Genomic DNA, 17488 nt, shown 5'->3' with positions numbered 1-17488 from the left:
CTGCTCCGCCCCCCAGGCTGCGGAGCCGGCGGAGGCCGCACATCTTACGCCGGCAGCGGCTGCTGCGGCGTTGGGGAGGCTGAGCGGTCGGCGCCAACGGGCTGGGTGGGTCGGCTCTTCCTCCCACGCAGCCTACGCGGGTCTGGATCCTCCCCTGCCTGCTAGAGGCCGCGTCTTTGCAGCCTGCGGGCCCGCAAACCTGACCCCCTTCTCTTCAGATCCGGATATGGGCTCCACCCCCCTAGACCTGGGTTCCGTTCCAGACTCCTCCCCCCCCCCCCCCCCCGAGACCGCCCGTCCGGCCTCTACTACCCTAACACTTGGACTCTGACCCGTTCTCCCAAATTCCGCTGATCCTGGCCCTAATAACAATCCATATTCAGACCTTAAAACAATGAGTTGACTTATCCCTTTCTAAGGGAGGCCACCTCTCCCACGGTGACGAGGATAACTTACTCCCGTCTTGGAACTGCTGAACAGGCTCCTTTCTCACCACTTCCCCTCCCCCGCTCGTCCCCCCTAGTCTAGCCTCCAATTAATAACACAGATCCGGGCTCCCAGACCCGCGGCACCTCCGAACCAACCCTTTTTTCCTCACTTGACTCCTCCAGTGAGTCATTCCCATTCCCTCTTATCTACAGGTTCCCGGCTTGGGAAAAGATGGCCTCACTGCCCCGGAGGGGCCTGGTCCCACCTCTACTCTGGGGCCTGAGTCTCTTCCTTAGCCTCCCAGGTCCCGTCTGGCTCCAGCCTTCTCCACCTCCCCAGTCTTCTCCCCCAACTGAGCTCCATCCATGTCATACCTGCCGGGGACTGGTCGACAGCTTCAACAAGGTGGGTGCCTGAGCAGCCTTGTGGGAGATGGCCTAACCATGATAGCACAGGGGTTAAGAAGAGTTCTGGGATGCAAGTCTGCATGAGTCAAGTACCAGCTTGGTTGCTTACTAGTTGTATGACCTTGGGCAGGTTGCCTTTCTGGGCCTCAGTGCCCTGGGCAGTGAAACACAGAAGTGCTAGAATGTGCCAGGCACTGTACTTAACTATTACTAATGTTCTCTGTTTCCAGGGCCTGGAGAGAACAATCCGGGACAACTTTGGAGGTGGAAATACTGCCTGGGAGGAAGAGAAATTGTCCAAATACAAAGACAGGTAAGGGGCTGGAGAGATGGGTTTATATACCTCACCTCCTAGTCTTGGCTCTGCTGGTGGGGGCCTTGAAACTCTTGAGACTCAAATATCACTGACCATCTCTAGTACAGCAGTAAATTAGGCAAGCAAAATCCCATCTGCAAGATGCTTAAATTCCAGTTGAAGAGACAGTGAATAACTAAATAAATGATGTCACATCAAATGAAGAACAGGAAAGCAGGATAGACTACGGAAGGGTGGGAGGCATGGAGTTCAAGGTGTGACATTTGGACCGAAACCTGAAGGGAAGAAGTAAGCTATGTGACAGGGAAGGGATTTGGACAGAGTGGGACTGAGCTTGGTGTATTGGAGAAGAGGCTGGATGGGAGTGAGCAGACGAGAGTGATCGAACATGAAGCCAGGGTGCCTTGAAGGTCACAGAATGGTGTTTAGATTTCATTCTGAGTGTAATGGGAAATCATTGGGAAGTTTGGAGCTGAGAGGTGATGTCTTGTTTTTACCTTTAAAAGATCACTCACTGTGATGTAGCAAAACGGGACTGGAGTGGAGGAAGCAAGGAGACCATTTGGGAGGCTAGTCTAAGTACGACAGCAGCATGAGCAGGTGTGGTCCAGTTCTGAGTATATTTTGCAGATGGACTGATAGGGCTTGATGACAGAATCATTATGGGGTAGGAGAGAAAAAGAATAAAAAGTACTTCTAGGTTTGGGGCCTGAGCAACTGGGTGAATAAGTGGGGCTGTTTTCTGGTATGGGTAAATGTGAAGCAGGAGAGGATATAATATAGGGAAGGGGTGGGATTAGGTGTCCTTGAACATATTGGGTGGGATGTCCCTTAAACAGCCAAATAGAGTTAGATTGAGGCATCTGAGGTTCAGGGGAAAAGTAGGAGCTGGAAACCTGAATTGGGGGGTCATCAGCATATAGTCAGTATTATAAAGCCATGGGATGACATGAGACCATGAGACAAAAGGCCTGAGTGCTAGGCCCTCCCACTTTTCAAAGTCAAGTTAAGAAGGAATCAGCAATACTTGGAGTTAGATAGATCTGGTTGTCAGTTCTGACCCTGTGTACCCTTGGGAAGGTCACTTAAACCCTCTGAGCCTCAGTTTCTTCATCAGTAAAATGGGGACATTGATACTTGCTTTGCCTATTTCATAGGATCGTGGTAAGGATTAAACTGTGATGCCCACTAGAAACAAGAGATTTTGTTATTATGTAACGTTGGTTGTTTTCCTTTCCCTTAATGGGCCTCAGTTTCCTCATTTAGGAGTGAGGGGATCGGCCAAGATAACCTGAAGGACACTTTTAGCTCCTGTTTTCTGTTTGTATGGTTTTTGTTTTTTAAGTCCTCTCCTTCTATATGCCAGGCACATGCCAGACCCTTTAAATACAGAATATATGTGTGTATGTGTATGTATGTATTTTAAAAAAATTTATTGGGGTAAAAAAAATATATATATATATATACACATATAAATAAATAAATAATATATTTTATATATTATATATAATAACATATATAAATATATATAATGCAAACTTTGCCACTAGAGACATTTAGTACATTTACAGTGTTTTGCAACCTTTACTACTATCTCGTTCCAGAGCATTTTTATCAACCCACAGTGGAACTCCATACCTATGAAGCAGTCACTCCCCATTCTCCCCTTTCCCCAGCCCCTGGCAACCATTACTCTGCTATCTGTGTGGATTTGCTGATTTTACTGGAATCTATATGTGTCTGGCTTCTTTCAGTTAGTGTATTGTTTTCAAGGTTTGTTCATAATATAACATATGTCAGTAGTTCATTCCTTTTTAAAGCTTAATAATATTTCATTGTATGGCTTTACCACATTTTGCTTACCCATTCTTCAGTTGATGAACATCTGGATTGTTTCTACCTTTTGGCTATTGTATATAGAATTGCTGTTTTCCATTCGTTGGGGCATGTGACCAGGAGTGGAATTACTGATTCTTGGGGTAATTCCATGTTTAACCGAACTGCCAAACTGTTTTCCACAGTGACTGCACCATTTTTCTTTCCCACCTTCAATGTAGGAGGCTTCCAATTTCTCCACAGCCTTGCCAACACTTGTTATGTGATGTATTTTTAATCACATATACCCAGTAAGGGGATTACATTTCATTGCGCAAATGCAGGAACTGAGGCATCTTACAACACATCTGCAGGATGGGTTATTGTCTCCATTTTACAGATGAGAAAACAGAGGTTTGGGAGAGGTTAAGTGACTTGCCCAAGGTCACTCAACTAGATTCAAACCCAGGTCTATCTGACTCCCCAACTGAGTACCCTTTCCGTTACACCCTCTGGCCTTTCCTTTGGTGTCATGGCACAAGCTGGGTGGGAGAGGAGACCTTAAGGAGGGTGGTGGATGGGGTAGAACATAGTCCTGCCATCCCCACCCTGTCCGGGCAGTGAGACCCGCCTGGTAGAGGTGCTCGAGAGCGTGTGCAGCAAGTCGGACTTTGAGTGCCACCGCCTTCTGGAGCTGAGTGAGGAACTGGTGGAGAGCTGGTGGTTTCACAAGTGAGTTGTTGGGGGCCTTCCCAGGGAGGGGGCTACAGGCAGGGCCTGGTGGTAGAGGAGGGGGTTGCATGCTTGGGTCTGTGTCCTGGTTTGGCTCTTTCTTCCAAACCTAGATCTGCTAAGGACTTGGTTGCGGGGACCCAAGTTCTCACTGTGAGCCTCAGTTCACTCCTCTGCCAAATAGGGAGAGGGTGTTGGTCAGGTAGCCTTGTGGGTCTTATATCCAAGGTGGTAGTAGCACAGATATTTGGGGAGGCTGGGGGGCGGGCAGCACCTCTGGCACTGTCTCAGCCCTCCTTACTGTCATCCCCACCCCAACCCCTTTAGGCAGCAGGAAGCCCCAGACCTCTTCCAGTGGCTCTGCTCAGACTCCCTGAAGCTCTGCTGCCCATCAGGCACCTTCGGGCCCTCCTGCCTTCGTGAGTTTTCAAGCTCTTCTTGGGGGATAAGCAGGCATTGCCAAAGCCAGGGATCCAGTCCTGGTACTGTCCCACAGCTCGCTGTGTGAGCTCAGGTTGCTCAGATAATTCCTCTGGACCTTAGGTTCTCCTCTGCCTCACAGGGCTATTGAGATGAGCAGATCAGTGGGAAATAGCTGTGAGAAAAAAGTAATAGGGCTAGACAGTCAGATGGGGCTGTGGTTTTTCTCATGTGCATGAGAAGTGCCCTCACCCACACCCCCATTTTCCTATGCCTGAATCAGATCAGACCCATCCCCTGAACTAAGGTGACCTAGGGACAGGCAGGTGCTGCACTGAAGCCCCCATTTTCACCTTTTTCTGCACACAGTCCTGAGGGAGGAGCTGTACCTACCACCAGCCCCTTTTAGAAAAATCTCTCTGGATGCTTCAGATAAAGACGTACTGACCCGAAGAATAAAAAATAAATAAATTGAAAACAAAAAGGGGAGTTAGTGACAAAGATGATTAATTCAGTCTTTATAAAAAGGAAAGATTTGTAAGTAATCTGTTCTACAGGAGGGTATCAGTTAAGTACATGTCCCATGAGGTATTATGTGGCCCTGAAAATTAAGTTTCTTGCCCAAAAATGTTTAATGATATGGGGGAATATTCTCTGTGTTCACGATTGTATTTGTGATGTTACCTGGTTTGGTGTTTGCCCACAGCCTGTCCTGGGGGCCCAGAGAAGCCCTGCGGTGGCTACGGGCAGTGTGAAGGGGAAGGGACTCGAGGGGGCAGCGGGCGCTGTGACTGCCAAGCCGGCTACGGGGGCGAGGCCTGTGGCCAGTGTGGCCTTGGCTACTTTGAGGCAGAGCGCAACGCCAGCCATCTGGTATGTTCGGGTAGGTAGCCAAGAGGCATGGGGCTGGGCAGGAACCGATGGGGTCCCTGCCTGCCCATCCTCACACTTTCTCCATTCCCCCAGCTTGTTTTGGCCCCTGTGCCCGCTGCTCAGGCCCTGAGGAATCAAACTGCCTCCAGTGCAAGAAGGGCTGGGCCTTGCATCACCTTAAGTGTGTAGGTGAGTGAGGCCTGCCCTCGGTGTGGGAAGGTGGTCCCCATCCACACGCACACCTCTGGGCTAGACAAGTACAGTCCCCATCTTCATGGAGATCTCAGCCTGGTTGGAAAGGCAGAAGAGTAACCAGGCAGTTAGAGTATAGATGGATCTCTGTGCTGTTAGAGATGTCCCTGAGCCACCTCGGGGCGGGGAGGGGTGGTCAGGAAAGGCTTCTTGGAGGAGGTACCACTTAGGCCAAGTCTTGAAAATTGAGAAAGGATTAGCCAGGGAAATGAAATACTTAACTTGGGGTCAGGAAGCCTGGGTTCAAGACTTGGTTTGGTCTCTGTCCTGCTATTTCTGTAGACGAGGGTAAAGGCTAAGCTGCTATAACAGAAAGATCATCAAAGACTGTGGCTTAAAGAATATAGAGTTTTATTTTTATCTCTATCACAGTCTCAAAACAACTGGTCCAAGCCAGGCAGGGAAGTTCTGCTTGTCACAATCATTCTGGGACCTAGTACTGCCTGTCTTACTGTGTGGTCATCCCCTTGGGACGGTTCTGTTGTTTGAGGTTGGGTGACAGGTACCTCCGTGTTCCATGAACCGACACTCAGGAAGTGAGAATGGGAAGAAAGTGCATGGAGGAGTCCAATTCTGCCATTTTAAGGCCAAGCTAAAAGTGGGGCACATCACTCCTGTTTACATCCTGTTGGCCAGAACTCAGTTTCAGGTCATGCTTAGCTTTGAGGCAGATTGGAAAACGCAGTCTCTGGCTGGGCAGCCCTGAGTCCCGCAGCACCTGTGCCTCTGGCACACGGCCTGCGGTCTCTGGCCCACTGTCTGAGTGGGGGCAGGTCTGTTCCCCAACAACCCTGGCCTCGGCTTCCCTGCTAGTGCAGTAGAGACTGAAACTCCTGCCCTGCCGGCCTCTCTGCAGACATTGACGAGTGTGGCACAGAGCGAGCCAGCTGTGGAGCCAACCAGTTCTGTGTGAACACAGAGGGCTCCTATGAGTGCCGAGGTAAGTGCCAGTCCCAGAGTGGAGGGTGGTGGGGAAAGTAGGAGGACCTGCTCCATGCCTTTCCCCCTAATTTCTTCAGAAGTGGGGCTTCCCCCTCCATAATCCACCCTGGGCCTACGGGCAGCTCTCACTCATCTGTCCTCTCACTTCTCCAGACTGTGCCAAGGCCTGCCTGGGCTGCATGGGGGCAGGCCCAGGCCGCTGTAAGAAGTGTAGCCCTGGCTACCAGCAGGTGGGCTCCAAGTGTCTCGGTGAGTCTCCTGCTACTGGGGCATAGACGCAGTGGAGTGTTTTGTCCACCATGAATTGAGAACGGCTGGGGGGATATGGACAGGGCAGGAGAAGGAAGGGTGGAATGTTGTTTGGGCAAGGGCAGAGGGGAGTGTCTGGATGTGAGATGGGAATCAGGGTTGCTGTATGTGGGACTCTGGCAGTGGGGGCCTGACCCTGGCTCACCCTCCCTTAAGATGTGGACGAATGTGAGACAGAGGTGTGTCCAGGAGAGAACCAGCAGTGCGAGAACATGGAGGGAAGCTATCGTTGTGTCTGTGCCGAGGGCTACAAACAGATCGAGGGCATCTGTGTGAAGGAGCAGATCCCAGGTGAGCCTCCTAGTGGCCCCCAGAAACCCGAGGAGGGGAGGTGCTTATCCAGGGGGAGGACAGGCAAGACCCTTCTCCAGGCACCCACAGGCCCTTCCCCATGCCCCTGGGCACTGTCTGCATGAGGCTGCACTGAGCCTCAAACCCTACATCTTATCTCCAGGCTGACTTCTAGCCATCTCACACCTCCCAGGATAGAAAGAAAATCACACTTGGTGTCAAATCACTCTGCCTCCATTCTCATCTGTCCAATGGGACCAATTCTTGCCTGGGGCTGCTGAGAGCTGTTGCAGGCTGTAGGTGTGATGAGGTGAAGGACAGTCACACTGATGACAATAGGGACCACATGCACAGCTCTGGCCGTGTGTCAGATGCTCTCCCGAGCATGTGGCATGTATTAATTTCTTTTGCTTCTAAAACAAATCCAGTGCTGTTGGTATTACTCTCATCCCCATTTTACACAGTGGAAACTAGGATGCAGAGATGAAATAACTTGCCCAGGGCTACGTGACAAGCAGATCACAGAGACAAGAGTCAAAGCCAGGCAGTCCGGCTCTGAAGCTGGGCTAGTACACACGCTGTGTCCTGATGTGTCCACCACATGGCCTTGGGCAAACCTCTTTAACTCTCTGAGCCTTAGTTTCCCACTCAGTGAGATAGGGACAATGACTGCCCCGTTGGAGTTGTTCTCAGTGGCAAATGACATCGTTTGCCAGGCAGGCAGGCATGCGGCGTGGGGAGCTCCAGGAACAGGGGAGGAGTAACAGGTGCGTCTCTTGCTCTTCAGAGTCAGCAGGCTTCTTCTCAGAGATGACAGAGGACGAGCTGGTGGTGCTGCAGCAGATGTTCTTCGGGGTCATCATCTGTGCTCTGGCTACACTGGCCGCCAAGGGCGACTTGGTTTTCACCGCCATCTTCATCGGGGCTGTGGCGGCCATGACCGGCTACTGGTTGTCAGAGCGCAGTGACCGCGTGCTGGAGGGCTTCATCAAGGGCAGATAATCTCTGCCACACCTGCAGGAGCTCTTCCTATCCAGACTGTCCCCAGAGGTCAGCCTCTCTCCTGCCTGGACACTTGAGGCAGCTTGCTTTATTTTTGAGTAGGGTAAGCACCCTCTATCCACCAGGCCTGGGCAGGTGAGGCTCTTGGAGTGAAAAAGTAGCTCTGAATATGGATGCCATGAGATCTTGGCCTGGGGGAGCTGGGCACACTTCACAACGTGTGTGAATTTTTAAAAAGTATCTCCTTGTGGTGACTGCTAATGGGCTTTAGCCCCCGCTCAGGATGGGGGGGGTTCTCTGCGAGGGTGGGCCCATCACAGCCCCCTCCTGCCAGCTGCATGCTGCCAGTTCCTGTTCCGTACTCACGCCCCTGCCCCTCAGCCACTGATTATTTATTCATCTCAGGAAATAAAGGTCTTGGAAAGTAGAGAAGCTTCAGTCTCATCACCTGCCTCCTACTCCCCATGGGTTGGCCTGAGCTACTGAGAGCCCCCAGCCCTTGGGGAAATATTCTAAAACCCTAGGAAATTGAGGGTTACCCTGATGGAGGAGCAGTAGAGGGAGGATCAAGAGGCTTTGACCTAAGTAGTGTTAAGAGTTGGAGGGGAGGAGGAACTAGGCTTTGGAGTGGAACTTCCTGGGTTCAGTGCCAGCTATCATTTGCCAAAAGATCCTGGACAAATGACTTTTTCTCCGAACTTCACTCTTCCCATCTGTAAAATGGGCATGATAGTGCTTTTCACTCAGGCTTAATATGAGAAGTAAGATGATGGATATGAGGGGCGCCTGGGTGGCTCAGTGGGTTAAAGCCTCTGCCTCAGCTCAGGTCATGATCCCAGGGTCCTGGGATCGAGCCCCACGTCGGGCTCTCTGCTCAGCAGGGAGCCTGCTTCCTCCTCTCTCTCTGCCTCTCTCTCTGCCTTCTTGTGATCTCTGTCAAATAAGTAAATAAAATCTTTAAAAAAAAAAAAAGATGATGGATATGAAGAGCTGAAGACAGTGCACAACAGACAAGAGATGCTACAAATTATTGGTAGCCATTATTCCTAAAGCCTCTGTTGGAAGAATCAAGTGCTCTTTCCTTTTTAAGTCCTCTCCTCCCCAACATACACAGGACTTGGGACTGCTGGGGGACAGGGACTACTACCTCCTCTCTGAACAGGATCCTGGCATGGCCAGAGGGAGGCATAAGCCAACTCCTCAGGGTTTATTTCTTTGGCACAAAGAGGACAGTCAGTCTGGACAAGCAAGCCTCATCTCTCCACACTGGGGAGTCTGGAGGGGTGTCTGGGGGTAACTGGACCCCATATCCCACACCCAAATCCATGCATGTCCACCCTGTATTCCGCGTAAGTCACAGCCTCTGTGCAAGATACCCGTTGGAAAAAAAAATATTAAAAAACAAACCAAAAAAACGGGGGTAGGTTCATGCCCGACTGTTTTCAAGTGACTGTCAGGTGGTAGCCCGGGAATGCCAGTTTTTCAAATGTTCAGCTGTCCCAATGGGCCATGCCCTATGGCCATCGAGGGTGGGGCCCTGGTCCTGCGTTCCTTGATTTCTCAGAGCTCAATGGTGTCACTGGAGGCGCTGCGGGAGTCCCCAGGCTTGCTGCGAGGCTGGACCTCACTCTGAGGTTCCCCGGGCCGGTCGGGGGGTGGGGCTGGGGCTGGGGCAGGCAATAGCTGCACGGTGCTGGGCAGCTCATCCAGGGGCAGACTGTCCACCGATGACAGCCCGTGACGCCACGGGTTCCAGCTGATCTTGAGCGAGCCCCGGGAAAAGCTGTCCATGGAGCTGCGAGAGGGCGCCCCCTCAGGGTCGTCCGCGACGTGCGGTGGGACCGGGCCGCGCACGCGCACGTCGCTGAGAGACCGGCAGCGGCCCCGCATAAGAGAAGAGCCGGCGCCGTCGAGCTCGGCGTCGGGGTGGCTGCCCCGCCGCGGCCGCAGCGCGCCCCCAGGCGGCGAGGAGGCCAGGCCGCGCAGGCCACAGCGCCGGAAAACGCTGTCTCGCACCAGGTGCTCTCGAAAGAGCGCGGCGTCGATGCTGCGGCTCAGGTTGATGGGCGATGGCGGCCGCAGATCCAGCTCGCTCATCGACGGCGCCGGCCCCACGCTGTTGCGGGACAGTCCCGGGCCACCCTGGGGGCCTCGGCCCAAAGACGCAGCCGAGCCCCAGGCGCCTGAACTGGGCGTGGCGGGCGGCCCGCCCTCCGCCGGGTTGCGGATGAGACTCTTGCTGATGTCCAAGCTGCCTGCGCGGAGGCCACTGGGCCCTGCATAGCAGTTGTTGGGTCGCTCAGGCACCTCGCTCTTGCCTGAGGGCGTGGGGCACGCCAGGCGTAGCAACTTAGCCCAGCAAGCGTGCTCCGTGGGCGGCCGGGGCCGTGCGGCGGCCACAGCAGCCAGCGCCAGGGCCAGGGCCCAGGTCAGCTCCAGCAGGCGCAGCCAGAAGTGGACACCCCACCAGGCCCACGAAAAGCGACCCACCCGGCCTGGGCCTGGGTATAGCCAGAGCGCGGCCGCCAGCTGCAAGCCACTGGCCAGCAGCCCCAGCGCGCCGGCCACGGCCAGCAGCCGCGGGCCCGGGCTGGCATCCCAGCCCCGAGGCCCGTCCAGCAGGCGGCGACGGCAAAGGCAGAGCGTGCCCAGAGACACGGTCGCGCCCCAGGCGCACGACAAGCCCTGAGCCAGGAGGTTGAGCACAGGCCGCACCGACAGCAAGTCAGTAGTCAGCAACCCCACGCCGTGCACCAACGCCAGCGCTCCCAGCAGGAGCGGGTTCTGCAGCTGCTGGGGCAGCCCCACGCCTAGACCGAGCAGGGTCAGGGCCGCCAGCGCAGTGAGCAGCAAGGGGAAGGGCAGGTTGTAGAGTACCAGGCCGGCGCGTAAGCCCAGCCGTGCCTGAGAGCCGTAAGGGTCGGCGAGCATGTAGGCGGATCGAAGCCCGGATGCTATGAGCACCAGCACCGCCGCCACCAGAGCCAGCCGGGGCCCCACAGGGGCGGCTGCCAGGGAGGCCAGTGCCAACAATGCGGGCAAGAGGAAGAGCACCCCCACCCCATAGACGTGCAGCTCCCAGGAAAAGCTCAGCACCCGCCGGAGGGGACCCCAGCGCAGAGGAGGTGCGGTAGCATTGGCGGGGGGGCTGGTGGCTGGGGCTGATGGTACGGAGCTGGCTGAGGGCTCCGGAGGGGGTGGCTGGCCCAGGGCGCGCTGCGTGGTGACCCGAATGAGGCCCCGGCGTGACGTTGAGGGGGCCTGGACTGGGGGTGCTGGGGGATGGCTTTGGGGGCGCCCCGGCCACTCCTCGGCTTCATCTGAAATAACAATATCAAAATAGCCCTTTGAAAAGTGCTTTTTGATTTTCCACATTCTCTAGTGTGGTGGGCAAGTTATTAAACTTTTCTAAGCACATCTGTGCTCGCTTCAGCAGCACATATACTAAACTTTTCTAAGCACATCTATAAAATGGGGATGGTAATAGCACCTACCTCATTGGGGTGTGGGCAGGATTAAGGGCTTAGCATAGTGCCCAACACCCAATAATGTTAAATGATGTGACCTATCGCTTTTACTAATAAAATACCAGCAGTTCTCAGCATTGGCTGCCCATTAGAATCACCTGGAGAACAAGTGAATCAGATTTCCTTGCGATGGTGCCTGGGTATTGGAATTTTTAAAAATCTCCACTGATTTGCAGGAGTTGGAGAAACTGCACTAAATATATCCAAGTCACATTTAAGAATATTCTAGCCCCCAAAGGACAAATGACTTGTCCCAGAGTACCCAACGAGCATTAGTTTATTATCCTGAGTTTTTTGAAGGAGGTCCTGGTCAGTTCCTTTAAACAGGTGTTCGTGCCCATTCACTCCTTCCAAATACCTCACACAGGTTTTTAGTTATTAGACAGAGTACCCACTCCCTCCCAGAGCCTAGCCATGCCCTCACCTGGCTGCAGGGCCCCCACAGGGCTCTCTGTTCGATTTGTAGCTGGGCCGGGGTCCAAGGGGCCAGGAATGAGGGACTTGGGGGTACCTGGGGTCTCCAATGCTCCTCTCACCCGCTGGGGGGAGATGGGGTCTGCTCCATTCATTGCCGCTATCTCTGAAATAACAAAAGCAGTCATCACTTTGTCTGACCTTCCAGCGGTCCCCGAAGTCTGAGCCCCCAAAAGGGAGGCACAATCACCCTCATTTGGCAGAATGAGGAAAATGGTACCAAGAGGGACCAGAGGTCACACAGAAACTGGGCCATCCAGCTACCCTGGAACACTGCCCCCTCCCAGCACTGCTCAGTACCCTCAGTTTGATACCCACCTGGCTTAGGCTGCCCATCCGGAGTCTCTGTGGTAGGGGGACCTGAGGGCTGGGGTCTTGGTGAGCCCCTAACATCAGGAAGATCAGCCTGTTTGGGCGAGGGACTTGAAAGACTGACTTCCCAGGTCTCTTCGCCTCCAGTCTTCTTGGGGAGCTCCACTGGCAGCCCCTCAGCAGGAGGAAGGCTTTTGGCCAATACCAGGTCTGGCTGGGACCCAGGCTCCTGAGAGGACACCACCTCAGCTGGGGATACCAAGCCAACATGAGGGAGTTCAGGATCTTGTTGGGTGAAGAGGGGCCCTCGAGCTGCCTCCTGGAAGTCCTCACCTCCTCCCTGTTCTTCTAGCACTGGCCTCCTGGTAGTGCCCAAGTGGGGAGCAAGAGTGTGTGGAGGGCCCTGGTGGTCTAAGGGGGGCATTTCTGAGATGCTGATCTTGGCTTTGTCCACCAGACCCTCATCTCTAGGTGGTCGTTGCTCTACTTGGCCTCCAGGCTCCTCTGGTTCTGTGGAGGGAAGAACTGTGGCTATCCCAAGTTGGAGTCTGGGAGTTATGGGGATGAAAGTGAGATGGGGGAGGCCTACTGGATGGGGAGCTGGTGCTTCTTGCTCTATAGGCTCCTGTGAGTCAGGCAGTCCTGTCCAGCCATGAGAACTTGACCCTCGAGCCATCTGGAGGTCATCAGTTACTGGGAGTCCTTCTCTCTGAGCCCTGTGGGATGCTTTAGGTCCATGCAAGGCTGGGCCAAGGGGAGAGTCTGCTGGCTTCTCGGGTGCTTCCTCAGCAGGGGCATGGGGAACATTGGAGTTCCAGGGGCCCTCATCTCTGGACTTTCCCCAGAGGAAGTCGAGGGCCTGGGGCTCTGTGCCTGTAGGGCCCTGGGGGTGGTTTCCTGGGATCAGATGTGGTTCCGAGTCCTCAAGTGGCTTGGGAAGGCCCCGGCCCAGGGCAGGGCCAGCCCCCAGGGACAGCAGCAGCAACAGCAGCAGGGGGCCACATCCACGGCCCCATGGGCTGGGAGCCATGGTCCACTCTGATGCCTGGGCCTAGAACACTCAACTTCCAGTCCTCCCTGGATGACCCTAAAAAAAGAAGGGGGATGACATGTGAACACTGGGAGTGCCCATAGCTGCCCCAAGATGGATGGTGGGAAAGAAAGAAGAGAGATGGAAAAGCTCCCCCTTCTTCAGCCCCTTTCTGTTCAACTTATTCATGCTGCCCAGAGTGACCTTTTAAAACTGCATCTCTGGTCATGCCACTTTCCCTACTTCAAAACCTTCAATGGCTTCCTCTCCTAGTCTTCCAAGGCCACAGCAGGCTGCTTATCTATCCCACTGGACTCTTCAGTGCCCCAGTCCTTTGCTCCTGCTATTTAAGCCTGGAATGCCCTCTCCTCCTTCACTTGCTGAAATCCTACTTCTTTCAAAGATTTTATTTTATTATTTATTTGACAGAGAGAGAATGTGTATGCAAAAGAGCCCAGGCATGGGGTGGAGCAGAGGGAAAAGGAGAAGCAGACTCCCCGCTGAGCAGGAACCATGATGTGGGGTTTGATCCCAGGACCCTGGGATCATGACCTGAGCTGAAGGCAGATGCTTAACCGACTGAACCACCCAGATGCCCTATGAAATCCTATTCTCAAAGGCCTGGCTCAAATATCAGAGAGGTGGAGAGGGAGAGGGACAGAGGGATCTGGGTTTAAATCCCAGCTTTGCCATTTCCTGGGTGACTTAACTTCACCTCTCCAAATTGTGGTTTTTCTATCAGTAAAATGGGTACCTAAGTCAAGGGAGCTCTTACAAGACTCACCTAACAAAACACATCATAGGCCAGGCCCGTAAGAGGAGTTTAAGAAGTTTAATAAGCATTAATGCCTTTTCCCTTTGTCCAGAAAGCTTTTTTTCCCCACTAGCCCCCTTAACTACATCAGCAAATAATTTGAACACATAGTGGTAGTCCTGCGGGATTAAAAGCAGTGAACAGATTGACAAGATACCTGCCCTCACGGAGCTAGCATTTTGGGATAAGAGACAGACAATGAATAGTTTTAAATAAGGTGAGCTATGAAGAAAATAAAACAGGGTTAAGAAATAGGCAGATGGGGGGCTATTTTACACAGTGGGTAGCAGGAGGCCTTTGGGGTAACATTTAAGCTAGATGCTGAATGAGAAGAAGGTGCCAGCCATTTGAAGATATGGGGGGAAAGTATTTGGCAAAGGGAACAGAAAGTGCTAAGGCCCTGATGCAAAATGTATGAGTGAACTCAAGAAACGAAAAGGCTAGTGTGGCTGGAGTATAGGAAATGAAGGAGAACGTAGCAGAGGGAGATAAATTCAGAAAGGTAGGGCTAGATCACAAGGGGCCTTGTAAACCAGAGTGAGGCACCTGGATTTTATCCCAAGTATCACAGGAAGCCAATACAAGCATCAAGCCCGGTGTTTTAAAAGGGGTGAGCGGCGCCTGGGTGGCTTAGCTGGTTAAGCACATCTAACTCTTGGCTTTGGCTCAGGTCATGATCACAGGGCATGAGATCGAGCCCCACGTTGGGACCTGTCCTGACACTAGAACCTGCTTGAGATTCTTTCCCTCTCCCTCTGCCCCACTGGCGCACACACACTCTCACCTCCAAATAAAATAAATAGGGGGGAGAGAAAATAAAGGGGGAGAGAAAATCCGGGTGAGATATGATGGTGGCTCTTTACAGCTTAGACATTTCTTTCCCTGACACCCCCTCTACCCTTTCCCATCATCCTGGTCACAGAATGTAATCTCCTGTCTCCTCCCTGGACCTGGGGCATCTCAGGGGCTGCAGCAGCATATTTATTTCTTGTCTTCAGCCCCTGCGTATGCCTGGCCCTGCATAGATATCCCCTAAAGGTTCCTCTTCCTGAGAGCTCCTAGTTAAGCCAGGGAGGCAGGAAGGGACCCGATAGCCAGGAGACAGTGGGCAGGAGCACATCAACTGTGAGAGAGGAGAGGCCTGGGTGTGTTTAGGGGCAGAGGCCCTGCTCCCTTCCTCTCTGGGAAGCAGGTATGCCCAGAGTTCCCTGGCTTCTCATCCTTGGTGCCTCACCTACACCTTGAGAATCCAGTGGAAACTCCAGGGGCTCTCTCCCAGAAATGTCCTGGTTCATCCAAGGTTGTGGACAATTTCAGGGGTTTCAAAGATCCCTTAAACCCATTCAGAAAATGGGCGCGTGGGTGGCTCAGTGGGTTAAGCCGCTGCCTTCGGCTCAGGTCATGATCTCAGGGTCCTGGGATCGAGTCCCGCATGGGGCTCTCTGCTCAGCAGGGAGCCTGCTTCCCTCTCTGTCTGTCTGCCTCTCTGTCTACTTGTGATTTCTCTCTGTCAAATAAATAAATAAAATCTTTAAAAAAAAAAAAAAACCCATTCAGAAACTGAGTTTAGATTCTGCCTTGAGGTCTTGTTAGTTTCATTTCTCAAACATTGGCTGAACCCCATGCCCTACTCCTAGCCCAAACTAGGTGCTGGGGACCCACAGAGAAGACCCAGTTGGTGTCAGGAGTTGGGGCCAGCCCAGGAGGAAGGCCTGAAGGGCCACTAACCCATGTCCCGGTTAAGAACAGTGCTCCTGTGTTGAGCACTCACCCACTGAGGCTCCTGCGCTAAGATTAGCTGCATGTCCTCCATCTCATCCAACCCTCCCAACACAAGCAGGTGTGGGTATTACCATTTCAGAGGGTAAGAAGGAGAGGTTCAGAGGGGTGTAGCAAATTGCCCAAGGTCACACAGCCAGCGAATGACCACACCAGGGGTTGTGAAACCAGCAACGGCTCATTTTGAACATGGGGGTCCAAAAGCTTTTCAGAGGAGGCACTTGAGTTAGGCCTTCAATGATAAGCATAAGCCATCTGCTCGCCAGCCGCAATTCAAACGAGATTTAGGCATCTGTGGACAAGGAGGGGGCTGCCCAGACCTAGGTTCCTGCTACAGGAGACATTTTTTGAGATTTTTGTGGGGTGAGGGATAGGGGGTATCTCCCTGACCTAGGGACTGGGGAGAGGCCGGCCTGGGGGCAGGGCGAGGGCCGCCGCAGGGCAGCCTCCGGAGCTGGTCCAGCTCGGGTTACCTCTCCTCCTCCGGCTCCTCTCCCCTGGCTCCGCGCCTTCCCGCAGTGTCCCGGGTGGGGGTGGGCGATGGTGCAGGCTCTGCCGCTCGTGCCCAGAAAGGGGGCTGCAGGCCACGCTCCCTGCCGGGGCCCTGCCATCGCCCCCTCCCTGGGTCAGCTCCTCACCTGGGCGCCGCGCCGGCAGCCCCCGCGTTCACCTTGCGCGCGTCCCTGCAGCCGCTTGCTGCGCCGCATCCTCCGAGATGCTCAGACTTGGCTAACAGAGCTCGGCGCTGCCGATCGCGGAGCCCGCCCACAGGAACACCATCCCTACTTAACCCTTTCCCCTTAGGGGTGGATTCTTGTCCCAGTCCTGACCTCCCCTCTCTCAGAGATTCTCAGGGCTAAGAGGAAACTGAGGTACCTCCGAGCAATTTGGGAATCCCTTCCGCAGCCTCCCTGAATCAGGGACAGCCAATCCCGTTTTGCACACCCCGTGGGACGTGGAGCTCACTTCCTTTATACCTATATACCTGTATTCTTACAGGGATACAAACATACTTACATACCTATGGGTAAATCCTTCCTACAGTTTGCTATTTATCCTTCAGATCTTTTTCTTTTCCTTTTTAAAATTTTTTTGTTAGCTTCAGAGGTAGCTTCTGATCTTTTTCAATGCACAGTCACATATACATTTTAAATAGAAATGAGATCACACTGTACATACTGTTCTGAAACTTGCCTTTTTTCTCTTCACTGTGAAATATATCCTGGCACATTTTCCATACAAAGTTCTACAGATCCATCTCATTTCTTATATCTGCTGTTGAGAACTGAAGTATATAGTCAGCCTATAATTTTTTATTGATCCAGTCCTGAGGTTGAACATGTAGATTGTTACTAGCCTCTTGCTAGCAGGAATAATAAGGCAGGGACCATTCCTGCATAGACCTCTTCATGTACAAGCACTAGTGTACCTATCAGATAATTTCCTACCTAAGGTATGGTTAGACCCATGAGTCTGCACATTTTCAGGTCAGATAGACACTCAGATGTCTCTGGTCCCTCTTTGGACAGCTTGTGATATACTCCATGTCCAGCATTGGGTTCAACATAAACATTAAGAGAAATCTACAGAAGGAATACATGTGGTCGCTTAATATGATGTAAAATCTTTAATGCCATGGAGAAATTTCCAGGGTTGATTGTTGCTTATTTATTTAAATTTCAGTCATTTGATATAAAAATGATGTATGCTGGTTGTCCCAAGATAAGGAACACAGAAATGTTCAAAGAACACATTCATTCTCTT

General features: G+C 52.9%; 2 protein-coding genes across 5 annotated transcripts; one reads left to right on the top strand and one right to left on the bottom strand.

Moving 5' to 3' along the window:
• Positions 1-20: 20 nt before the first annotated feature.
• CRELD1 (cysteine rich with EGF like domains 1) lies at positions 21-8215 on the top strand. 2 transcript variants are annotated; one of them, XM_044253028.1, is made up of 11 exons: positions 21-105; positions 642-834; positions 1067-1149; positions 3589-3699; positions 4027-4118; positions 4826-5002; positions 5086-5181; positions 6101-6184; positions 6340-6435; positions 6652-6786; positions 7574-8215. In XM_044253028.1, the coding sequence occupies exons 2-11, from the start codon at positions 661-663 to the stop codon at positions 7786-7788; spliced, it is 1263 nt and encodes a 420-aa protein (XP_044108963.1). In that variant the 5' UTR covers positions 21-105; positions 642-660; the 3' UTR covers positions 7789-8215. The 2 variants fall into 2 exon arrangements, with proteins under 2 accessions (XP_044108963.1, XP_044108964.1); XM_044253029.1 differs by lacking the exon at positions 4826-5002 and having other exon boundaries at positions 22-105.
• Positions 8216-8980: 765 nt separating this feature from the next.
• PRRT3 (proline rich transmembrane protein 3) lies at positions 8981-16831 on the bottom strand. 3 transcript variants are annotated; one of them, XM_044255222.1, is made up of 4 exons: positions 16746-16831; positions 12108-13188; positions 11740-11895; positions 8981-11108 (listed from the first exon to the last, which is right to left on the bottom strand). In XM_044255222.1, the coding sequence occupies exons 2-4, from the start codon at positions 13129-13131 to the stop codon at positions 9349-9351; spliced, it is 2940 nt and encodes a 979-aa protein (XP_044111157.1). In that variant the 5' UTR covers positions 13132-13188; positions 16746-16831; the 3' UTR covers positions 8981-9348. The 3 variants fall into 3 exon arrangements, with proteins under 3 accessions (XP_044111157.1, XP_044111159.1, XP_044111158.1); XM_044255224.1 differs by lacking the exon at positions 16746-16831 and adding an exon at positions 16601-16677; XM_044255223.1 differs by lacking the exon at positions 16746-16831 and adding an exon at positions 16363-16446.
• Positions 16832-17488: the final 657 nt, after the last annotated feature.

The sequence above is a fragment of the Neovison vison genome, chromosome 6 (genome assembly GCF_020171115.1).
Source record: "Neovison vison isolate M4711 chromosome 6, ASM_NN_V1, whole genome shotgun sequence".
NCBI classification, from domain to species: domain Eukaryota; kingdom Metazoa; phylum Chordata; class Mammalia; order Carnivora; family Mustelidae; genus Neogale; species Neogale vison.
This window is presented reverse-complemented; position numbering and strand designations above follow the sequence as displayed.